This window comes from Chanos chanos, chromosome 6, assembly GCF_902362185.1.
Source record: "Chanos chanos chromosome 6, fChaCha1.1, whole genome shotgun sequence".
Taxonomy (NCBI): domain Eukaryota; kingdom Metazoa; phylum Chordata; class Actinopteri; order Gonorynchiformes; family Chanidae; genus Chanos; species Chanos chanos.
In genome coordinates, this window is record NC_044500.1 from 29744408 (window position 1) to 29769431 (window position 25024).

General features: G+C 38.8%; 1 protein-coding gene across 1 annotated transcript in view; it reads right to left on the minus strand.

The window, feature by feature from the left end:
* The window catches only part of LOC115813652 (RNA-binding motif, single-stranded-interacting protein 2), a 33542-nt gene extending 21866 nt beyond the window's left edge, over positions 1–11676 (minus strand). The window contains exon 1 of the mRNA XM_030776177.1: positions 11564–11676. Within this exon, the coding sequence (XP_030632037.1) occupies positions 11564–11635 (72 nt within the window). The 5' untranslated portion in view covers positions 11636–11676. The remainder of the gene's footprint in view (positions 1–11563) is intronic.
* Positions 11677–25024: the final 13348 nt, after the last annotated feature.

Genomic DNA, 25024 nt, shown 5'->3' on the forward strand with positions numbered 1-25024 from the left:
AACATCATGCAACCTTCAGACTAACAGTTAGGGGAAAAACAGGTATTGAAATGTGAAGAATGAGAAAAGGTTGAGTAGAGCTCAGTCCACGTCAGGTTCAAGGTCCATATGTTAACTGGACTGGAGTTATTTGAATCAGTGCAAAAGGGGAAATGAAGGCACTGGAAGCCATAAGTAACAATGGCCTCTTTGAAATGCACCCCCGATCCCATCCCCACCCCAAGCCCAACCTAAACCCAAACAACACGCTTTAGTCCAGGGAACAAGAGACAGCAGAGCAGCTCCACTCTCAATTACACCGCAATACAGTGATGCAAGAATATCATAAGTGCCAGAAGTGTAATGTTATTTCCAGGCAGTGCTGGAGGAGAGATGACGAGATACTTGATGTGTAACTCATTTTCACTGGCTGCAGGTCAAAGCAAACTCTGAAAGTGTTGCGAGTTTGCCTTGATAAAACAAAATTCTTCCTCAGAATCTGATTTATCACAGTAACCTGAGAGTCAGGATATAACCTAACTTCATTTGAGAAAAAAAACAAAAAACAGGTTACTTAATGAGAAGGAACAGAGATGTTTCAATGTACCCCAATGTACCCCATACAGTAAAGCAATTCTACTGGAACACTCACAAAATCACCATAGTATGCCTCTGATACAAATGTGTAGAAAATAATTTCTAAAAATATATTATAATAACAGCATCAAGGACAACACTCTGTTCAAAACATATCAGATCTAAATCTGCTATTTTGCATGAGGAAAGGGTTGATACTATGGTCACACAAACATAAACAGGTTGATTGCTATGGGCCCCAGTTCATTTGATGTACAGCTGTTTTGATCAGTGGGGAGATCTATTCAGAGCTGATGATGATAGTCACGCTAAAATGAAAAAACCTTGACTGCTTGAGCACATTGAACATTACAGCAAGTATTCTGGTCAAAGGGAAATGAGAAAAAAAAAACACAAAAAGCAAGACTATAAGAAAGAAATCTAAAAATAATCCATGGTCTATGCTAAGGAAAAAAGAGTAAATTATTGTTTGTATGAGAATTTGTATGAGAAGGAGCGATAGAGAGAATGTGGGTTGAGTCAAAGAAGAATGACCAATTAAAGCAACTTGTGGGCCCCTGTATCTCTATGACCTCTGACAACCCTCACGAGTATACAGATCTTTTGTGTGTGCAAACCAAAAGGGCCCACATAGAAAAGATAAAACCATTCAAAATCTCTATTTTGGCTCTTAGGTTGTTACTTTGGGCCTCACAATTACTCTATTTTTACATTACTGTAGGAATCTTTACTGTTCCCTTTCTCACTCATCAAGGGGTACAGGCACAGCAAGGATGAAATGTCCAATTAGAGCAGGCAGCAAGGATCAGGCTCAAAGAGTACAATGGGTAAATTTGTTTAGGGCCAGCAGGGTCACCAATCACACCCCACAAGTCTGGGAATCGCTCAGCGGGGGAAGGGGGGCAAAGGGGTCCCCACAGAGAACAGGTCCAATCTCGCTAATTACAACCCATCCAAAAGGTACACTGCAACCCCTTTGTGAGTTCTCAAATTACCCAGCTATCCCCTCCGAGGAGTGATAAGAGCACAAGACAGCATTGCACCTCCAAAAACGCCTCTGCACTTGAAACTCATTTTAAGGAGTTTAATCCCCATCTTCCTAAGAATGCATTTCAGGCTGAAAAGACTGGAGCAAACCAGATCATTCACATTACAAATTAACACACAATAAGGAAAAGGATTCAGCATGCACAACTTCACACAAAAAAGGAGAACTACAGCCTCCAAAACACACAGGCCAAATGCTTTGATTTGGAACTGCAGAGGAAACAACAAAGCCATACAAATGGTTTTCAGAAAAATCTTTGTAAGGCGTTTAATGACATCAATACATCAATAGGTAATCGGTATACAGAAGACAAAAAAGATCGATATATAGCTCCTGACAAATTGCTGGAAGATCAAATCATAGTCTTTTCTAAACAGAGTATCACCAACACAGCAGAGTTTAATGTAGTTATCATTCTCCTTTCAAAAAAAACAACAAAAAAAACAAGGTTCTGTTTGTCCTTGAGCATGTCCCCATTTGCATGAGCTGTCATTCATACAGGAACAGTAAACAGCCACAATGGGAGAGGTCACCATGGTATCCCAGAATTAGCCAAAAGTGAACAAATTATATGCCAGACTTATGCTACATAGTCTACCTGACCACTTTACACAAAATAAACTGGTTTTGAGTCTTTTCCATGCAGTTATTGTTTCCTCATGACTTGATCTGACCGATCAATTTAGGAATTATACGTTTCCGGAGAACGAGCGAAAAGCAGGTCTTTCACACGCTTTTGTGTGAGTACCACATTGCAACTTCCACAGCTCGCATCCCAACAAATACAGGCTCAGTTTGGAACGCTAAGAGTTCATGCATTGCCTCTGAGGGGCTAAACCGTGCATGACGGTTGTTTCCACTTTAAATCATCCCTTGGATTAATTAGGCTTAATTGAATGAGGGAGAGCACAACAACTATAATCTCCTCAAAAGTTCAAATAGTCATATTTCTCTGACTTATAGCATATGGGCTCTATGTTTCCCAGTGTGAGAAACAAAATAAACAAGGCATTCCCTGAATTATTACTTTCCTGAATGACTCAGCTAAGTGTTCTCTTAATTACTCTCAGGCTTTTATTACAACGAATGCACTACTGGTGGAAATTCAAGTATAGTCAATATGCTTACACAAGAGCATTGTAGAACTAAATGCAGTTAGACAGCACTGCATAACCGTCGAGACCACACATTCTGTCTTAATGAGCAATAAAAGGTAGGAAAAAAGCTGCTTTGTCCCATCACACATAAGAACAAATAGGAACGCTATCAGCCAAATTACGAAGAATACTGTGACAAGACAGTGTAGAAATAGGTACTTACTTTTTTCAACCCCTGTGACAATAAGAAATTTAAATTCAATACTGAGTCATCTACAACTGCTAACGGCGCTGTAAATGTGTCGTTTTGATTTTGCAAACTTAGGCAGTCACAGAAGGCTAATGAAAACTAAACTAAATGCAGGCTGTATCAAAAGCTAGCTTTTTAAGTCACATCTGACTGCTCCAGGAACTAGGGGGCAGTCTACTGGAGTATAAGCATGTGAATTCCTTAAATACTAATGTAACATACATTACCGGGTAGCTACTTTTCTCCACATGGTAAAGACTGATGCCAAAGTTACATTTGAAAAAAATGAAAAAATCTATGCAGTTTTCTTTTTTCATTTTTTGTTGTTATCCCATTGCATTTTCTTTGTGTGCTTTTTCCTTTGTACTTGAGTTTTCCAATTTGTCGTGTTATTTTGCAGCCCCCGAAAAAACAGATAGATATGTGTTTTTCCAGCCAAGATGTCTTTTTATTTTGCCATGACTAATGGATCAAAAGGGTGCATTTTAGGTTATCTGAATTCAATTAACTGTGGTTTAGTCACATGTTCTGGTGAAGCCAGTCAGTTTGTTTATCCCTTACATGGCTCTATCGGTTAGCAAATTTCATGGCCAAACTCAGACTGAACTTAGCTAACTACATCTCAAAATTATAAGTTCATCTGTTGTCTCCGTCCATGTTTCCTTCGTTTTTTGACTTTTCAATGTTAGAACCAGTTCATTTGTATATACTGAGGAATATTTTTGTATTTTTCGTATCATTCAGAATGGTTTATTGCTTGTACGTTCACAGAATATTCTGTCTTTCTGAACAAGCTCAGTCAGTACTATTTGATATTCCAGAAGGCAGTGTGTTCTTTAACAGGTTTTTGTACCAGCTCTGGGTCAGTAACGCTCTGCTAACGCTGTATAATCAAGGACTCCCATAGTTCAGGAATGGGTCATCTGAATTTAAAAAAAAGAAAGGAAAACAAAGAAAGTACACGGTAAGATTCTCTCTCTGGATGCTTCAAAGCTAAAAGAAAATCTTACAACACCCACAAAACAATCTTTTCATGTCTACATAGATAAAGCAGAAATTTGGTGCGACCCATGTATCGTTTCATTGGCTCTCCTGTTCTTGATTAAGACTCCGGATATCCATAAGTTTAACATCGTAGTTCTTCAGGGCATGTTTGCTCTTCTAAAAAATGTGTCGCTCTAAGTTTCTCTTTATCCTTTGGAAAACATGCACTTTCAAGGAAAAGAACTCCTCTGAACCAGGGTTTTCCCCCTTTTTTTGACCCTTGACTCCAATTACATTCTGTGGATTTCATAAACATCCTCGAAAAACTCCCTGCTCTTGGTTGCCCTCAGTGGACTACCTGCCATTGCAGCAAACAAGTTCTCACCACCCCTTCCTACTCCCGCCAAGACAGGCGCACAGACAGCCAGCAGATAAAATGGCAATAAGAGAGATCAACATGCCTGACAGAAGCAGGCTGGGAATGGCCCCAGGAGGCATACCAAAAGCCTAAATGTCCTACTCTATGTCTACAGTCTGAAACTCATACAAATATTTTCAAATGTTTATTTCAAAATACACCTTTACCATTTAATTGAAAAACAGTCTAGGTTTCAATTGCTAGCGTTCTGACCAAGTACGCCAAGCCCAGTGACCAACAGTGTTTCACAGTTTTTAAAAATCAGTGGCTTAAACATCCATTTCAAAACAAAAACAGCCATTACCTGCACAGAGCAGTATGTGAGCTTAATTTAGCAGATTAATTCAATTCAGATCACACAGAAATAATAATTCACCGTAATGGTTGTAAACAAAAATACAACAGAAATGAAGCTGCTGTTATAATAATGAGAAAATCTGAAAATTAACAACATGCATAGATTAAACCTGTCACCTAGATGAGGAGTTTAAAACATTGCGATAGATATTCTGTTTCCAGAATAGAGGCCATACACACAAATAAAGGAAAAATAAAGTTGAACTTATCAGGGAATTTCTATTGTCATTTCTGCTGTGTTATCTGTGATCTGAGCTGCCATTTATGGCAATAGTGATTAGATACAAAATAAAATGCTAAACAAATTGTCAAATATTTTGCCTTTAAATATCATTTTGGAAAAGGAAAAATATTTTTGAAGTACCATGCATGTCTAAATAAATTGAGACAATGCTCAAAAGCACAGAACAGCCAAACTTGCAGAAAGACAGACAGACAGACAGGAGTGCGTGTAGGTAGACAGACTAACCAGGGAACCGGCAGAAAGACAGACAGAGGAAGAGGTAGACAGACATGTTGAGAAAAGAATGGGCAGAAAGTGGGACAGGCTTGTATGGTGAGTCTCTGTGAGAGGGACCTTCGGCAGAACCATTTTAAACGAGTTTTGCTTAAATTTAATGCAATATTTTGCTAATGGGAAGAGAAGTTAAAAGAATAAGTCTTCATGGAGATAGGATCTGGACTTCTTTTTTTCTTTTTTTTTTACTTTGCTTTGAAGGGAGAGAAATATGCTGCCTTGCTAGTTTATTGTTGTTTTAGTATATTGTAAAATCTTTAAATACCAGAAATATGCGTTTGAAACATTTACTGTGTGAGACTGAAGCGTACTATACACTTCTTTAAAAAAAGTTAAAAGAGCATTGCTGGAATGTTCTTTTCCTTGATTTTGTGGTCCGTACGTCTGTGAGACAAGCCGAGAGGGCGGGCGGAGCCGCCGGCGGCTGTGGGCACTGGGTGAAGGAGGACAGGACATCCTTTTTCTGTTGCTCTCTGATGTTATCACACACAGAGGCGTTCTCATGAGCCTCGCAGCATTCCTGCTAAGTGACGGGTGACATCAGGATCCAGTCCAGACTCGTCTGACACCTCTCTCTCTCTCTCTTTCTCTCTCTCTCTCACTCTACCCCTCCTTTTTCTTTACCTCCATTCATTTTTGGATTCATCAGTAATCTGTCATTCATCTATAATACACTGCATAAAACAAACATATCTAACTCTATATCACAGCTTGCAACAGATGTCTGACAGCTCTTCCAGATCTTGCTGGTACACAGAATATACGAACTGTGTGTGTGTGCGTGCGTGTGTGTGTGTGTGTGTGTACATACAACCTGGGTGCAACTGCTCTTAAGGGCTTTAGCTATGCAGAGTGCACTGTGGTGAAGACAGTCTCCAAGGAATGCGATGCAGAACAAACACTATAACAAACCGAAAGACTCCATCACTCACTCACTTGCTCACACCCCCCCCCCCCCACACACACACACCCTCTCCACTGGGCCACAAGAAGATATCAGATATCCCCTCAGTTCTTTGTCATTTTCTGTTGCTCAAAAACCTGCTGCAATCAGTGCCAATGAGGGATCATGTGTCCAGGAACACGTTTTTTTTTGTAAGAAATATCTGTCTTTAGCGTCTCACCTTGAATTGTCCCTGCACGGATAATGCATAGAAACGCTCCTCAAACACACCACAGCATGATAATCATACACAGCACAGGAAATCCTGTCTAATCCACCAGACACCACACCCTCTCTGCATATATTAAAAGCACACCCTTACTGTGAGAATTCCCCTGGACACAGCCTACAGCAACTAATCAATCGGTGTATGAAGTCTGCTGTCTTACGGATTATAAACAGAATCTAGGTGTTGTTTTATGGTAAGCAGTCTATTAATGCTGGGGCTGGATGGGAGTGGGGTTGGTTTTACTGATTATGGAGTCAGTCATTAGATGGTAGACCTATCTGAGTCTTTGAAATTTGTTGATGAAATGAGATTTTTGTTTAATGCTTTGTAGAGCACTGATTTGTGTTATTAATCCATTACCTGACACGTACATGGATTGATTGTGATGACACTGATGTGATGCTAAGTGTTTAATTTATTCTTTCGTTCATGAAGCTATGTTTCCTATTTCTGTCTATATGTATTTATGTATGTGTGTGTGTGTGTATATAATTTATTAAAAAAAAAAGAAACATTCAGTCCCTCTACGTCATCTTGGACACTGGACAACAAAATACTGTGAAAAAAAATACACTAAAAAGATGTGAAACTAAGAACACACACCCACATCATGAAATAAAAAGATGAGCCAAGATGAATAGCTCCATGTCTGATTTCCATTTTTTTTTTCCAAGCTGTGGGCAGAGAAGGAGAACACAAGAACAAATAGCCTATGCTATCAATTTTCAAGCAAATGTAACATGTTCTGACTATATCAGCATTTATTTACGTGCATGGATATTTCGTTTCGTAAAAATTAACTAAAAAATTTTATAGCTTATGAAACTAACCATCCAATACCTTTCTCCTGCATTATTTTTTGGCCTTTATATTACTTCAGAGCTTTTGCTTGTAAACACATACTTAAAAATTACATGTATGATAGAAACTGACACTGGAATCAATCAGAAAAAAATTGTTGTGCATGAAACATATCACAACACTTCCAATTTCACTATTCATTTCATTTAATCTCATTAAATTCTCATGTACCAAACCAACAGTAGTTCATTTTTCAAGAGAGAATCTACTGGAATTTCTGTTATGTACGACGAGAAGAATTCCAATTCTGTTCCAGAGAGAAGAAGACAACAACACTGAGAATGATGATGAGTTATCCAGAGCTGATTTTCATTATAGGAGTGCTTGACAATAAAGATAATAAACTAATATCTGACAGCACTGGTTCTGTTGAAAAGCCCTATGGTTTTAAGGGAAAAACTTAAACAACTGAAAGTCAAAGGCAGCAGTGGCTGTGTGGCACTTTCACAGTTCCACCCTAAGGGTGTGTTGAGAATAACTAGTTTGTTGAGCTGTGACTCTTGAAATCAATCATTTAATGAGGAACATATTTTTACTTTTCTTCCAGTTTTGTTTGGGCATATTTGCCATCGTGGAAACTTTGCAACATATTATTGTGCAATTACAAAACTAATAATGTCACTGACAACTTCTCACCACTTTTATGCATGGTTTCTCAAACGGTTTCTCGCCGAGTTAGAAATAACATTGGTGCCCATTTCAGAACATGGTATTTTTCACTGAAAGAGGGTCACCAATGGGGATTTCTGGGTAATGTAGTTCTAGCAGTGTAGTTTAGAAGGCAGTGAGGTAACTCAAAACCCTGTGCCATCTGGTTCTGTAATCACCTCCCACTCACAAAGAGCCTTTTTTCATCCCCCACCCTTCGTTTATTTTGTGTTCCCTCCTTTATTTACCCTCATGGCAAAGGTACAGGAACAAGGGAGTAGGTCAGAAAGAGAAAGACAGAGAGATGGTATAGAGATATGTCTGGAACTCTCTCCACACACACACTTGACCTCCAAGTGAACTCCATACCACAGCCAAGACTTCTAACAACTAATCTCGGAGCAAACGTTTTCGTTGTGGTGTAGAGGCTAAGACCAGTCTGTCATGTTAGCAAGGTGCTTCCCTCCACACTTACCTGTTTTCCTCTCAAATTTGAAAAACAAAAATAGAAAATCAAAAAATAAACGGATATTTTTTTAAGACAAAAGAATTGTCAGCATTGTTCCCAAATTTTATGTTTCATCCAAATAAACAACTAAAGTTAGCATAGCACTGCTTAAGTCAAAACATGACATAATAACGTTTATTTGCAAACTGACCAACCCAATTAAAAATCCTGCTGAAATATCATTGCCTTAAGCTTATTATCCGCCACAGCAAACAGGACATTTGTCAAAGCATAAGTACAGTATTGAGATCACGTAATGTAAAATGTTTGCGTCTCTCCCCAGTCCATTTACTATGGACGTTTGCCTTTTCTCCACCTTTGTCCCACTCTAAAAAGACTGATTGTGCATACCACGGCACAGTCCATAAATAGGTGTGGATGCGTGACTGACTGGTGGAGCATTTAAGGATACACTCATGCATACTTAGCCTTCATTCTGTGCCTAAACTATCTGTGGATACAGTAGCGTTTCATAAAATGGCAACCTGCCAAATTATGGCAGCACGCACTGGATGCAGTTCATGTTGGGACACAGTGAGTGAAATATGTAGATGGAATTTTACTTTCATTTTACTGGAAATGGTGTTATGTCCGTGAAGCGCGCTGGGTAATAAGAGGAGAAGACCAAAGCACCACACAAAAAAGAGCCACACTGGACCTATGCACTTCCAAGAGGTGATCGAGATATTTAAACAAATCCATTCCATATTATTTCCATCCACACACATTTCCATGATGTACACCATATCCAAAAATGAACAGCAAGAAAAATACATTTAATATGTCTATAACACATTTATCTGTGTATTATATAGGCGATCTTGTGAAGATCTCCAAACCATTACAGATATGTAGTTGAAAGACAAAAGTAAGCAGAGAAAACCATATGCATGTTGCCAATGGGGCTAACTGAGAGTAATGTGATACACTATTGCATATCGGTGCTCAGTATGAAAAAGAAAGATCACTATGATCTGACTGGCAGTCAGTCTGATCCCAACACAAATGTTTATTTCGGTCATTGTGAAAATCAATACTCATGTCACTGTTAAAGTACAGATATAAATTTCTAGTACATGACTAGAATAAGGCCTAGCAAAACAGCAGATTTATCCAAACTAATGAGCTGACAGCTACGAGAATGCAAAAAACTATGTTATGTAACATAAATTTCATTTTGCTGTTTCAGCTCTATGGCATTTGATAGGCCTTAAGATGATAACACACACTAGGGAGTCACAAAAAGAACATGCTACAATCACACAGGCATATTCTCTACATGGACTTGGTTTATAGAGAATCCCATTGTAGTTAGTGGTCCACTTCCACAATATCGCCAACACAAATCTCAGAAACAGTGCTAATTTTTTTTTTTTATAAGCTGAAAAATACTGGCACAGAATCCCCTTTCAACATCTTCAAATAACTCTGAAATATATATATATACACATACACATACACACACACACACACACACACGCATACGCACACACACATATATATATATATATATATATACATACACACACACACACACACACATATATATGTGAATTTTGGGCGCTGCAAAATCATGCCACTCTCAAATTACTATCACAGTTGACCAGGTATTTATCTGTGACGTTCAAACTTGACTGAATTACCAGTGTCGGCGATTGTCGCCTGTGACGCATATGCAGAGCTATCAAGAGCTTGTAATGACAGCCAAGTTTTTAAAATCCAAGGTAAACATACCCAGCACCGCGGAGTTGCACAATGGGGCCGTCAAAGGGTCGACTGGGGGAGGTCACTGGCAATTCTGAGAAAGCATACCATTGCGTGAAGCAAACTTGCTCTACAGATGTTTATAGTACTCTCAATATGCTACAGAATAACGTCTTTATTTTTTACCTGAAACAATCAGTTATTTCTCTTGGTAAAATACACAAACGGTGTGACATGTCAAAGTAATAACATTCTAATGACATGTTAATCTTGACTAAATTTGCACATATTGGTTTCGTTTAGGTTGTATTTTTCGAACTTATCTTAAGGGACCACAATCTTTATAACGAACTATGGTATGTCGCGTGATGTGTATTACGCGCTTTAAACTGTTACTTTGTAATTACAGAAGCTTGTGAAATGTTGCCAGCAAAACATCCGCCCACAAAATAACGTTTGAAAAAGCAGATGTTGTGTTTTAAACAGAGTAATGGTTTCATTAGAATGCACAGATAAAATCTGCATCCAAGATTTGACACTCCATGTCACAATAAAAATATCTTGCTCTCCCTAACCATTACACCAACAAAGGCCATGACGACTAATGCAGGAAACTTCTGTATGGCAAGGCGGAGGCACATTTGTCGATAGCGTCCGGTGGAAGGTCGAGTTATTTTCCAATTCATAATTCTGGAAAGCAACACCGTCATCGTAGTGGGCTTTTCAGAGGGGTGGGGCAATTTCGTTTACTCTTACAGAAAACTTTACTGAAGTTTACTGAAGAAAATCACTCGATTTTTAGATGATGGAGCTAAGTACTATCCATGAAACAAGTAACCTCAATACTGTGAAACCAAAACAGCTTAATAAACTATCGTTCGACATAATTTATCGACAACATCCCATCTTTCCTCTTGCTCCCTCCCCTCCACTGTATGGTCGCACGCTCGCACACGCACATACAACATACACACGCACACACAGAGAAAGAGAGCGAGCGAGCGAGCGAAGGGGAAAGAGAGAGAGCGAGAGAGAGAGAGAGAGAGAGAGGGGGAGAGAGAGAGAGTCCATATTTCATGGTTTCCTACCAAAGTTTGTCCGAAGACTGCCTTATTTGACGAGTGAGCAAAAATCCAACATCGGTGCGCTATAATAAAAACTTGCGAAATATTACACGGACAGTTTCGACACATCCTGCTATACGTGTAGACCAAATTTAACACATAGCATACCGGAGATGCTGTGTATTAAAGAGGCAATGTTGTCCAAGAAGACTGAAGTTGGTTTTTGAACGCTTCGCGTTCAAGGACACTGCAGCTCACTGTCATGCACAAAATGGGTTTCTGTCGCGACTGTTAAAGGAGTGTGTCCGCCCGGGAAACCGTAAGCGGCCCAGAATCCACAAAGCATATATTCGCGTTACCTTTTTGCTGTTTCTGCTGTTGTAGCCGTTGTATGGATTGATTCCTGTCCTTGGCGGCACGGAGAGCAGCATTTTTCTCAGCGCTATGTCCGGAGCGGCGAGTACTGCCAAGGCTGCCAGCTGACGTCAGCTAGGGAAGTTAAGCTTGGAATCGGGGGGGAGCTCGTCGAGTCCCGCCGTCGCCAGGACTGCTGTGGCGCTCTCAATCGCCTGGGTCCTAGCGCCGGGGCGAAGCATTTCAGCAAGGAGCTAGTCAATCCGCTGCTGCTTGCTCCATTAAGAAAACGTTTTAAACCGAAGAATAGTCATGTCGGTACACCCCCTGTGTAGTGCACAGCTAATAATAGACCACTGTTAATATTTTCATGAGGTTCTCCGCAAACTAGTGGGCAGCACTCTCAAAATGCTGTTGCCACTAAAAGGACAAACAACCGGTCACTTTTAAAAAAAAAAATTATACACGCTCTTAAGAGCATTTTCCCTAATAATGTATAGCTAGATTTGGTCACAGGACACAGAACAATCTTTCAGTGTGTTACATGACCAAAATATGTGCTCCTGCTTTTGTGCTTCACTCAGCCGTGAGGACGAAGAAGTTTCATTCCTCAATGAATAGTTAATGCAACGTACATTGGGAAAACAATGTATGGCCTAATTACACTATATTTACTAAACCGATCACACCGAGGTAGTGCTGAGAAATGCAGTAGTATTGAAGTATACTGAGTGTTATTCTTGAGTCAATTTGATGCAATATCAGATATTTTGATTGGCCAATGTTTATATATATATATATACACACACACACACACACAAACGCACACATATATATGACATCAGTTTTAACTGAAAGTTCTGGAGCAGAATTTTTAGACAACCCTTTGTGAACCCAGCAGTCAATTACTTGATGGTATGAACAGCATTTACATCACATCATTCACATCAACCACTTTAGTAGATCCCACCTCATCAAGCTGCTTTCTACTCCTCGCTTTCAACCACTCCTTCTTGTGTATGATGTCAAAGGAGGGGAGGGGGGGTCAAAGCTCAACACAACTAGTTTCAAGCAGCAGCACCCATTCACACACGCACACACACACACACACACACACAAAAAGAGAGAGAGAGAGACAGAGAGAGAACCATGCTCCGAGCCAAATCTGTCACTGAGCACAAATGACACGGACATGTTCATACTATCGCTATGTAGACAAAACTTTGAGTTGCAGCTTTGAAATTTAATGCACTGACATATTTGTTAGAGTAAAACAAACACACACGTTGTTTTTAAGTGCACAAAGCCTAAAACGTCCATCAAAAACTATTTTAATTGGCTGCAACGAGAGTAGAGAATTCAGTCACCAGAAAGGTATGATGCATGCGCTATCAGCCTCTTCTATTACTGGTGGATTTCCAGTCAACACAGCCTGTAGTCTGCTATACAAAGTCACATTGTTATGCTGTCGGTGGACGGGACTCCATTCTGGCGACGTGTTGCACTGGAGACATTAATATTGTTTGGACATCAACAGGTTTGTTGCCAAGCAACCCAACCCCCTCTGCCCTAAGTATTTTGACTCGTAAATCCATACTGATTAGCTCTCTCTCTCTCTCTCTCTCTCTCACACACACACACACACACGCACACACACGCACACACACACACAGACACACACTCACTCACTTACTCTCTATTGGTCTACTTTCCTGCATGTGTATGTAGTGTGTGTACTAAACAATTTCAGCATATATCAGCTAGACTGTGTTAGTGGATTAGTAAGACTGTGTCTTCATTGCATGTATGAATGGTCCTTGTGTCTTTGTAGCTTGTGTATATGTTTATGTATGTGTGTTGCAGAGAGAGAGAAAGAGAGAGAGAGAGAGCACATGCTAGAGAGAGGAAGTTTAACAGAGACAGAGTCAGTGGGTGGGTAGATTAATCCCCTGTCTTTTGTTCCTCTCTCAAAACAATGCTTATATTAGTTGCAGTACCTCATTGTGTGAATCCTGGCCTTAAAATCAGCAGTGAACACAAGGAGGATAATATACGTGTCCTGGTCAAACTGGGGTCAGACCACATGTTTCTCTGGTTGCAGCTTCTCTCCCCAATGAATTCTGCAAAAAGAGCATGAAATGTCAACACTAACTTCAGTAATTCTTGTTCTGTATTTTCTTGACTACCTGATGTGTAGCTATTGATTTTTATGGGATTTATGTTTTGATTCAGCTGTTGATTTGATATTTCATCAAACCGAGTGATTTATCTAGAAGAGGCATTCAACTGATAATCATCTGAAAAGTGACACTGATCAGAAATGCATGTTGAAATTGAAAGTGAATTGGTAAACACACCTGGCAAAAAATAAAACTGATAAAAAAAATACACAGTGTTAACACGTATGTAGCAAAAAATAGCCTGCCAACTAACTGTTTCAGACATTAAACAGGCCTTTTCCTCATTGATTTATCAACGCAGGTTTAGTGTAGTTTGGAGGGAGAGGACTCTCCAGCCTCAGGACCAGTGTGAGGTGTAGAGTAGCCATGAAACATAAAAGAGAGGGAGTTGCACAGTCAGTCAGTGTGTGAATGTCAGCTTTGAGCTTAAAGGTCAAAATGTGCCAATCAAAAGAAGAGAAAGAATGGGAGTGTTTCATAAGCCAGGTGTTTGGGCAAAAGAAGAAAGAAAGGGGGGGGGTAACGAAAACAATGATAGAAACCAGAAAGAGGGAGGAGGAACAGATACACATTTAATAATGAACTGAATTTGCCATCACAGTTTTTCTTACCACTTCAAAAAGGCCAAAAAAGAACATTTGTCCAAAAAAGGCACTGTCCTGGGGCTTATAAAATACTTCTATTTTTTACACTTACATTAAATGTATTTTACAAGATCAGTTCAATTTGGTTCAGTTATGTTGATCAATATTTTAACTTGCTTGTAACGTGTTTTAAGTATTTACTCAATGAACTCAACACTGACAAAAATCTCAGAGAATTCAAAGCAAACCTTTAATCTTAGTAACATGTAGACTCCACAGAGAATGGAAATCATGGGGGAAAAAATGTGTATGACAACATCTGGAGAAAAAAAAAAGAAGCTCATTGAAGTAACCAGAAACATACAGAGGAAGGAGCTGTTCAGAGGTTCTCTTTGTAGACTTGTGAATGAAGTCTAAACACACATAACAGAGGGTTAGATACTGCTCAACACTCTGGAGAGCTCAATACACTTCAAAGCTGCACACAGATCACACACTCTGACCTCAAGCTTGAAGATCCCTTCCCACTGGAATCTGCACTGGGGATGTTGAAGAGAGGATGCAAATAAACTTTCTTTTTTTGTCCTAAACTGAGGAGAGTGACCAAGATGACAATGCAAACACATTTCCAAAAAAAACCAAAAAACAAAAACAAACCATGGAAGAACCACAGTTACTCAATGTAGATTTTATGTGACTAAACCTCACTATATGTTGTAAGTGTATTTTTCTGGATGTTTTTCCTCTGCACCTGTCAGAGAAGGACTGCTGGTCATTTGACTTATGTGTCACAAGTTTCTTTCACAAAGTGTAAAACTGCCCTACAGCTAGTGTCTTTCTTTATAACACCAATTTAAACAGAATCACATAGAACTGAATTTATTCTTCTTTACAGAGGGTGCATGTTACATTAACACAGATAATTGAAGGGGCCAAAATATCTAGTTTAGCACTGCTGGCATGCCATTTTCAGGGGCCTTAATTTATGTTTATTCATAAGGCAATAAAACAAAGATTTTATAACATAGATCTGTATTTCTTGGTTGGGAATCAAAGCCCTCTCCTCCCATCTCAGACTTCTCTTTTGTTTATCCTTAGCAGTCAACATAGATTAAACCAAGCCCTCCTTGCTTGGTGTCTGGGTAAAAAGTACAGTCCATAGCAATACTTTGCTTCTCAGAAGTTTGCATTCAAATAGGTTTGTGTTTGATCATAGTACAGTAATTTAAATATGTTGTAGCACACTCTGCAGGATTAACACAGGCTGTCAAACCATCAGTCACTGTTATATTACTGTCATTATTATTACTATTGTTAGTAGTAATAGTTACTGTTGTATTTTTATAGATCTTATCTTTCGTTTTAAAACTGCAGTAAATTCACTGTTGTGTGCACCTCTGAAATATCTCTAGATCATCCTATGTGACACAGAGCTCTTTGGCACAGCTACTGTAAATTTGTTGTCTAATTCAGTCAGAATTATATGTTGGACTCCAGGCTGTGATTGCAGGTTTGTTTGACCATAACACCACTGTTTTTTTCCCTTTGAATGATCGACAGTGGGAGTTTCCCAAGACCATCTGAGATGCAGTGCCCTCTGTAAACAGTCATGACAAACATTGCTGCTGGATTTCAACCCGTTTTCCACCCTATTTATTTATTTATTTTTTGATCAGTCTGAAAATTTCATGTGGCTGTAGCAGGATTTCAAAACATTGAATCAAAGCACCTTACAATGAAATATGTCACAAAAGAATTTTTTGTCATTGCTGTTGTTGTTATTGTTAATATATTCATCTTTTTCTGTCAACCAGTTCTGAATTTCACATGCAAGACAAAGCACAGACAGTCTAAAGCGTCTATACAATTCCTTTTTTTCCTTTTAAAAGGGCGGGGGGGGGGGGGGGGGGGGGGTGTCCCAGAATCGCCACAGCTGAATATTTATTTGGCCTTCCAGCTGAGAGTCATTTGGTAAAACAGATTCCTGTTGAAGGCGGTAGAGAGAATACGAGGGAGAGAGAGAGAGAGACAGAAAGGGGGGGGGTATGGTTCACGGGGAAGGGGTAATTTGGGAAGTGAATGGGGGAGGGGATGTTTGTAAATGCCTGGCATTCCTTAGGTGTTATCAGCATAACCAACCCTGTGATTGCTCCTGCAGAGAAAAACATGCAAAAATCCCATGGTATTTCTCACTGCCTTTAGCTCTTATGCTAATGCTAACACAGACAAACAGTTAGACATATTCATAGTAAAAACATACCAGCCATTGAACACTTAAAATAAGTGTGGAACTAAGGTGTTTGTTTCCCAGACACATAAAACAGTTTATTTCAAATACACAAAAATCCACACAGACATACAGTCTCTCAGAAAAATAATGAAGCAAAGAAAGAAAGAAATCACAGGTCATCTCAATTTTGTAGATCCGAAAGTGTAAACTTTGTACAAAATATTTCATACTGAATATATGGATATATGAATATGGATAATATATCTCTCTCCCTCGTATTCTCTTTCCCACCTTCCACAGGAATCAGTTTTACCAAATGACTCTCACAAACACAAACACACAATACAAATACAAACATACAAAAATACACGGCCATTGCCGTGCATACGCAAACACACATAAACACGCAAACTATTACATACACATATGCACAGTAATTAAGGTGGGACCTACATGAACATAGCACTTTACACACACTGAACATTATTTATATTACCCTTTTGTTACTATCTTGTCTATCTTATTGTTATTTATTACTATTGTCGCTGCAATGTCAAGGGGCCAAAACCCAAGAATTTTACCGTCTTATACTTGTATTATGAGATGTAACAGTAAAGGAATCTTGGAGATTGAATCTTGAATCTAAAGATGAATGTAGATTGAAATAAATACATTTCAAGACTTATATCTTATTTAAATCTACAGATTTAGCTGTACACAGATTCTGTCATGAAAATGTGAAATTTGTAAACACACTCCTTGTTACTAATAAGGAGGGCAATTCACTGAAACAATAAAGCAGTTTCATTATTTAATCAACTGATGAACTCCATAACCCAAAAAATATGCACAAATGCAATGTGACAAATAGGAAGGGCAGATTAACTGTGATTAGGAAGTTCAGAATTTATCTCGGGATTTAACATTCATAAAGAATTAAATGATTAAGAGGTCTGTATATAGCAGAGACAGACATTTTGGTAATGTTACATTTAAAAAAAAAAAGCAGAGACAGACGTTTTGGTAATGTTACATTTAAAAAAAAAAATCACCTATGACATTTGTAACACTTGCTTAATTACATCATGATAGGGGTTTCCACTTATCTGGTGCTCAAAGCCTGTTTCTTTAATCTACATCTCTCTGTCTTCTAGCATGGAATACTCCATGGGTATTGAATGTCTAATGGGTTGGATGAACTAGGATAACTGCCTTCATGCAGCAGTTCATTTATGCTTTTTGTTAGATTATTGCTTTACCATGAACATCAAAAGTGTACATGCAGATTTAATGTGAACAGAATAGGTGCAGATGATCCTAGGTTAGCAGCAGAGTATCTGATACTAACTCCCCAATGGCAGATAAACCATTTCATTCCATTGGCTGATTAAGTCATCCAATCACTGACAGGGAGGTCAAGCTCTCAAGGTCAAGGCAAGCCAATCTCAATTTTACACAAACTGAGGTTGTATTAGTGTTGTGCTATTCGTTTTGACACCCATAACTCTAAAAATCATCAGAATCTTAGGGTCAAAGAAGGTCATGCATGTGCAGCTGACTCCATAACTTGTCAAAGAAAATTTACTCCATGTGGTGCTGTGTAGGTGGAAGGAGCACTTAAATTGATAAGGTTTTTTTTTCTGTGTTGCTTCCATTCTTCTGGGCTATCGGTAGATTGCTCCTGTTTTTCCAGTAATGCCTCCTTTTGTTTGTGAACAGCGAAACTCTTTTTAGCATAATGTGACGTGAACTGAATACGAACCCAACAATACCAGCAAATACAAAATCCAGGGAAATTTCTCTCCGTTTAAATAAAAAGACCAGTCATATACAATTGTGGGTGTCAGCCTTTTCTGAAAACAAACAAAATCAGAATTAACTTTGTAAATATACAACATAATGTAGTGTCAAGATTCACGAGTCACACATTCTTTGTCCTGTTTAAATTGGCTTACGTGCACACCAGCTTTATTATGGCAACACATGTGCTGTACATTGTTCACAGAGTTCTGTCTTTACCTAGACAAGATAAGACAAACAAAGACATCCAAAGTGCTTATCTGGGATCTCCAATAACTGATGAACTAATGAATAACAACCTCGGCATCACATTTAGAAGTCTTTCAATGGCACACTAATTTTGTTGGTTTTTTACATTTACTTTTTTGAAATTGCAGGTGAGGTGGTGCACTGTGTAGATAAGTAATTTCTTGTAACAATGCCACAAAAAAGAAAAAAAATGGACTGTACAGCTGTAGTTTATTTGGGTCATCTCAGTATCGACATACCTGATATAGTGCATTTACATGTCAACATGCAAAATATCTCATATATGTGGACTGATATTTATTCCTGGTTGATAATCATTTTGACCCTTGCTTATTTACACAACTTGGGTTTGAAGGAAAGAGGTTGAATATTTCACAGTTGAAGAGCCTGGGAACACACAGTTAATGCAAGTGGACACTCATTACATCAGCGTGATGTCAGTTGACACAGCAAATGTTCACGTTTAGGAATTCTCAATCTGTTCTCCAACCACTTTTACAGCTTTTGGAATGCATGAGCTGTACGCAAAGTACAGAACACAGCAGAAGAAGGGCAGGGTGTGACTGATGATGTCATCAGTCTGCATGAGTCTAAAGGGAGGGGTGTGGCTACATCGATCAGGGAGTTTTAGCAGCTCCTGGAGATGACGCAAATTTTCATGAGCTATAATCTTTTTTCAGTTGTTGTGTGAATACACACATCAGTCGCTAATAAATAATCTGAAAAAAAAAGACATTTAAGATGACTTCAGACCTTATGGAACATTTAATATGTCTGAGGTTACATAGCTGTCTTAATCCATTCTGCTGCAGCACTTCAATATAGAACAAGATAATAATACTATTCGACCCATCGTCACCTTTCAAAAATACATTGTTTTGTGGGTATGGTACTTTTACAGAACACACACACACACACACACACACACGCAATTGCAAATTTACAAAAAATGGTAATATATCACAATATCAAAATGTGTTGCGTCTGTTTTCTCTTTTCTCATTTCATCTTGTCCCTTGTCTCGGGAAATCTCACAATTTTTGAATGGTTTGTAATAAACTTAATTGATTTTGCAAGTAATGTGGTAATAGCTCATTTTGACTGTCCAAACTATAACATCATCTTGGAAAAATTAGACCCACCCACCTGTGTGATGCTGTTTGAGGTGTGTGTGACGCAAGCCAGAGCACCATTAAAGATCGTGCTCTTGGAAACGCCATCAACAATCAACAAGGCAGATGCGAAGGAACAGCTGGTTTTTAACCACTCGATACATCATGAAATTATGTTTTATTCATTTGTTCCTGTGTTTTGCTTTATGTACAGGGCAGATTAATATCATCAAAATCGAATCACTTGTGATGCCAATTTCTCTTACAGTTTAACTCCTTCCTTTTTGCAGCTAAAGTCATATTTTGCTTTTCACTTTCAATTTGTGTTGACATAGATAAATGGTAGTTATTAAAACTGGACTGTGCATTAAAAATCCCACTTGGGTTGTAATCATTTTCATGGATTTGTTCTGTAAAAACTTTTTAAACCCTCTTTGGCTCTTTGACATTTCAGTACACTGATATTTGGCAAAAGATATTTGATCTAAGTCCTTGTGAAGAGTGCAAAGACTACACTTTTAAAAAAGGTCTTTGTTGCCTGCAGCAAAATGAACTGTGTAAGAAAAATGATCGCATTTTCTTTGGATGGAGCGCAAGAACAGATCATCTGAGGGAGAATGGTGAGCAAGTTTTATCAACACCTTAAATGGCACAACGGCCTTGGATCAACTTTACTCTCATTCCTACACCTTCTACTAGCCAAAATTTCACACAGCATCAACTGTGCTCTGGCCAAAGTGAGCGGTTAAGCTAAACACAAACCCCCTCAGAAATTCAGAAATATGCATTTGGCTTGGAGGCTGGATTTCTAAGAAATTGTGAAGAACAGAACACAAGTGGCTCTTTTCTGTAATCTTGTGGGACCAAGTGAAGAGAACAGAGTTGTATCCCCAAATTACAACAGTCTGTGGCCTTGTTTGGGGCCTTGAGTCATTAATTTGATTGGTTTCAGTTTTCTGTTTGTTTTGGTCATTTAGTCAAAATCTTCAAAAATGGTTAACAGATGGCGCCATCTTGAGGCTAAAAATACAGTGAGTCCTTGAAAGCCAATTTGCGGCATTGCCAAGGAACGTGTGTGTGTGTGTGAGTGTGTGTGTGTGTGTATGTGTGTGTGTGTGTGTGTGTGTATATTTTAGATCTTGCATCTCATTTCAGTACCACAGACAGAGCAACAAGTAATTACTTATTGTCAGTTAGTGTTGCTCAATGTATTTACCATCTCTTGCTTGGAGGCAATTAACATAAATCAGGATTACCCAGAATGTCTATATTTTAAACTGTGGTTACATCTGGTAGAAGGAAAAGCAGTCTCCAAGGTGAAAGAAACTGAGAACAAAGACAACTTTTAAAGTGGTGAGGTCACGGAAACAGAGGCAAGGCGAGACTGGAAACACTTTATCCCCTGGGAGGCCCATCAAAGACCTCTGGTTATTTTGATCCTTGTAACAACTGATATCAGATCAGCTCTTCCTATTACATGGCTATTATAAGTAGCACACCAATACTGAGACGGGATCATTTGCCATGGGAAGAAAAGATACACACCCATCAAAGTCTTGAAAGTGCCTCTAATGTAATGGGCAAGGCTAGTCTCTTGGTTATTAACTGACTCAGACAAACACAGTCTGCACTGGCTTAAGTAAGCAAAGAATTATACTGTATTGACCATTTGTCTTGGAATAAAAGAGTGCTGAAGGCAGAGCAAGAATGAAAATAATATGTAATAGACGTTTGTTGATTTACATATACAAGAATAACCCAAAAAACAGCAATGCTGCATGACTACAGACTTTATCACTCGGTTCTATATCACACAAAAGTCTGAATTCCATCTCTCTCTCTACCACTCTGTGTGTGTGTGAGTGTGTGCGTGTGTGTGTGTGAGTGTGTGAGTGTGTATGTGTGTGGGTGTGTATGTGTGTGTGATTTTAAGGTGACCGTTTAGGTCATCATTCCATTTACCACAAAATGTTGTGTGGCTAGTGTACGCTAAATAACTGCTGAGGTTTAGAGCAACCTTCCTAACACTGTCAGACAGAATATCATGAATCATAGTGAACCTGTAACCGTCACACATTTTAACAGGTTTATGGTGATAAATACCACTCTGAGTGTCTTGGAAAATATACAACTTTCTCAGTGATGAGAGAGGACATAAGAGAGCACTAACATCTCACTAGTATCAGTTTACAATCCCTACTTTACAGCTCACAAGGTTGGTAAATGTGAATAAATTCAAGTTGATTTTGCAGTACTTTCATGTGTTTTTTTTGTTTGTTTGTTTTTGCTTTAATTTTCTTAACAACAATCTGCCTTTCAACACAGACCACATGGTGTGTTAAGGTATATACTCAGTGATTTTCTTCCACGAATCTATTGTTGTCAGGCAATTTTGCTGTTAGACTTCACATGCAGTGTGAGGTAAACATCCTTACACAACAACAACCCTAAAATACAACGGGCAGGGGGCGGGGGGTGGTCACATCATACCACGGAAAAAGTCACATCAGCCAATCTTGGGGTTGGTTAAGGCTACTCCTAAACTCAAAATATACCCATTTCACTCCTGGCTTCCAATGGTAAAACAGAGGCTTTACTCTGTACACAAGAACGACTTCTTTTCAAACATCTGGCTCATTTTCATTCTTTATTTATTTTCATGGAAGTTCCTACTTTTGCAGTACAGATTTCTATAATTAAATGGACTCGTAACCGTGTTAGAAGTGTCGAAACTATTTTACGGGAACTTCCTAATCTTTGTTCAGTCTCAGTGATGGTGCATCCTGTTTTCACAAACAGCTAACAAAAGCATGGTACAGGTAGCGCTTTCCAAAACTAACAATCCCTGAGATGAATGGAAATTTCACTCAGGGCTCTCTGTTTAGGTCCCATTGAGACCACCACAATCCTCCCACAATGTTTTCTAAGGACAATGAATTCAATTCTGCAGTGTTTCAGAGATTCACAGAAAGTAATATATAACTATTGTCTTGGCCAGTGGAAGGACTTTTTTGATAGGGTGACACAATGCAAACACAAAGATGGAGCAATAAATGAAAGTGAATAAGCTACTACGCAGCGAGTACAGAAGATAAGGGCAAGTTGAAACATGGTTTTTATCCCCTTTGGCTTCTTTAAACTGAGAATTCATTTCCCTTATTTGTATTCCACACCATGATTGTGCAAACTATCAATTCCAAGGCTTTCTTCAGTTATTCATCACGGTTCCTAACACACAACATTGGAGTACGTGACACAAATTCATATAAGTCTTAGATTTTTTTCGCAACAATTAGAGAGGCTCTTGACTGCACACTCAGCTAAAGGATTTGTAGCTCCAAACTTCACAAGAAATTGTTTAATAATGAAAACACCTACTGAAAAAAGGATTCGCGTTTTTGAAATTATCGAGTCAAAAAAGTCAAAAGGATTCAGAATTCCAAAGGATTTTAAATTGCATTTAATACAAATTTTAAAGCTACTAATTAATATGCATTTTATACAAAAATGTGACCTTATGTGACCTAAAGTACTGAGTTATCTAACAAATATCAAAAGAAGTCAGATGCACAGCGTCTTAATTGCAGATGCTCATTCATTCTATAAGTTGCTTATCCTAATAAGGGTAGCGGGGGGTACTGGAGCCTATCACAGAGCTCACTGGGCAAAAGGCAGGGAAACACCCTGGACAGGTCACCAGTCCATCACAGAGCAGACACACAGACAAACACTTTCACACCTAAGGAAAACCAACACAGACACAACATGCAAACTCAACACAGAAGGCCCGTGACCCCCTGGCCAGGAATCAAACCCAGGCCCTTCTTGCTGTGATGTGACAGTGCTACCCAACTGTGCCACTGCACCACAGGTGCAGATGGGAATCAGAGTAATGATAATTATTCAATGTGTCAAGGAGAAAAGTGTTGAAAATCATCAAAACAACAATCAGGCCACAATCAGGCTCAGTCTCAGAGGGGACTAATGATTTTACTGAATAAATCATTTGAAGGATGAGACTGCTTTATAGTTTAAAAAAATGTGAAAATAGTTGTCGGCCTCTTTTAGTTAATTTGATTAAGTCTTGGCTTAGTTAACATCACATAAACTGGATTCCAAAACCTAAAACTACTCCTCCAAGATGACTCATTCATTTCAGATTTTAAACCTGTATTATGCAATGGAAGATCTGAATGGTTTCAGAGTGGGCATAGGTTACAATGCGAAGGAAATTAACTTAAACTTATGAAGCAGGGCCTGAGCACTAGCATGGGGGAGAAAAATATTAGGGGAGAACAGATCAGTGGAACGTGGACCACCATTTCTTTTGGTGAGAGAAACAGGTTACTTAGCACAGGACAATGCAGTACTTATTTTGCCTTTTTAAAATGCCATTTCCTTGTACTTGAGGTAACGGTCAGGAATATGCCCCCCCCCCCAGAGAGAAAAAAAAACAGAAAGTGAAATAGACAGAGTCGAGAACTCATGGAGAAATACAGAGCTAAATCATTTGCTTGGCTGGAATGTTGGAACTTTTGTGTCGAGTAATCGATAGCTGACACTTCTCCAACAGATTGCAACAATAAATTGTTGTCGCATCCAGCAATCAAATAGCCAGCTGGGATGAAGTTTGCAACTCTCCAGTATACCTGTCTATCATGACTGAAGGCAAGGTTGAAAGTGGTCATAAACATCAACTAGTGCAGCCTGAGTGGCAAATGTTCAGATTTGCTCTCTGAGGTATTTTCACATCATTTATATTCATATTGACCATGTCGGCATCAATACCAGCCTTATTTGCATCAATATAAGCCATGTGTGCATGTAAGGAATTTCATTGTACTTGTACCGAGGTATTAAAGGTCTCTGTCGATAATAATGTGATTTATTGTTCTTGAGGAGTTTTCAGTGTTTTGCAGCCTTTTCATTTATATTTATAAAGTCACAATGCCAATCATACCCTTTCTACATGTCAACTTTTGAATAAAGATTAAATGAGTTTAAATGCAATTCATGATAATGGAAATTTGGCTTGCAACAAATTCCCAACGTTATCCATTAAAAACCATGTTTGAAAGGTGAAAGACAAATTAGAACATGTTATTATTCTGTTTCTAAAAACTGATACCAAGAATTTACATTAAAAGGAGGCAGCTGATCAATCACCTGTCCTGTTGGAGAGTCTGGAGGTAAATTTGGCCCAGTATCACTGGGAAACTAGACAGTATCTGCTTAGACAGGGATGAGTGTATCAGCCATAGATGGTGGCATGTCATTGCAAAATCTGACATTTACCAACCCATCATCTTGC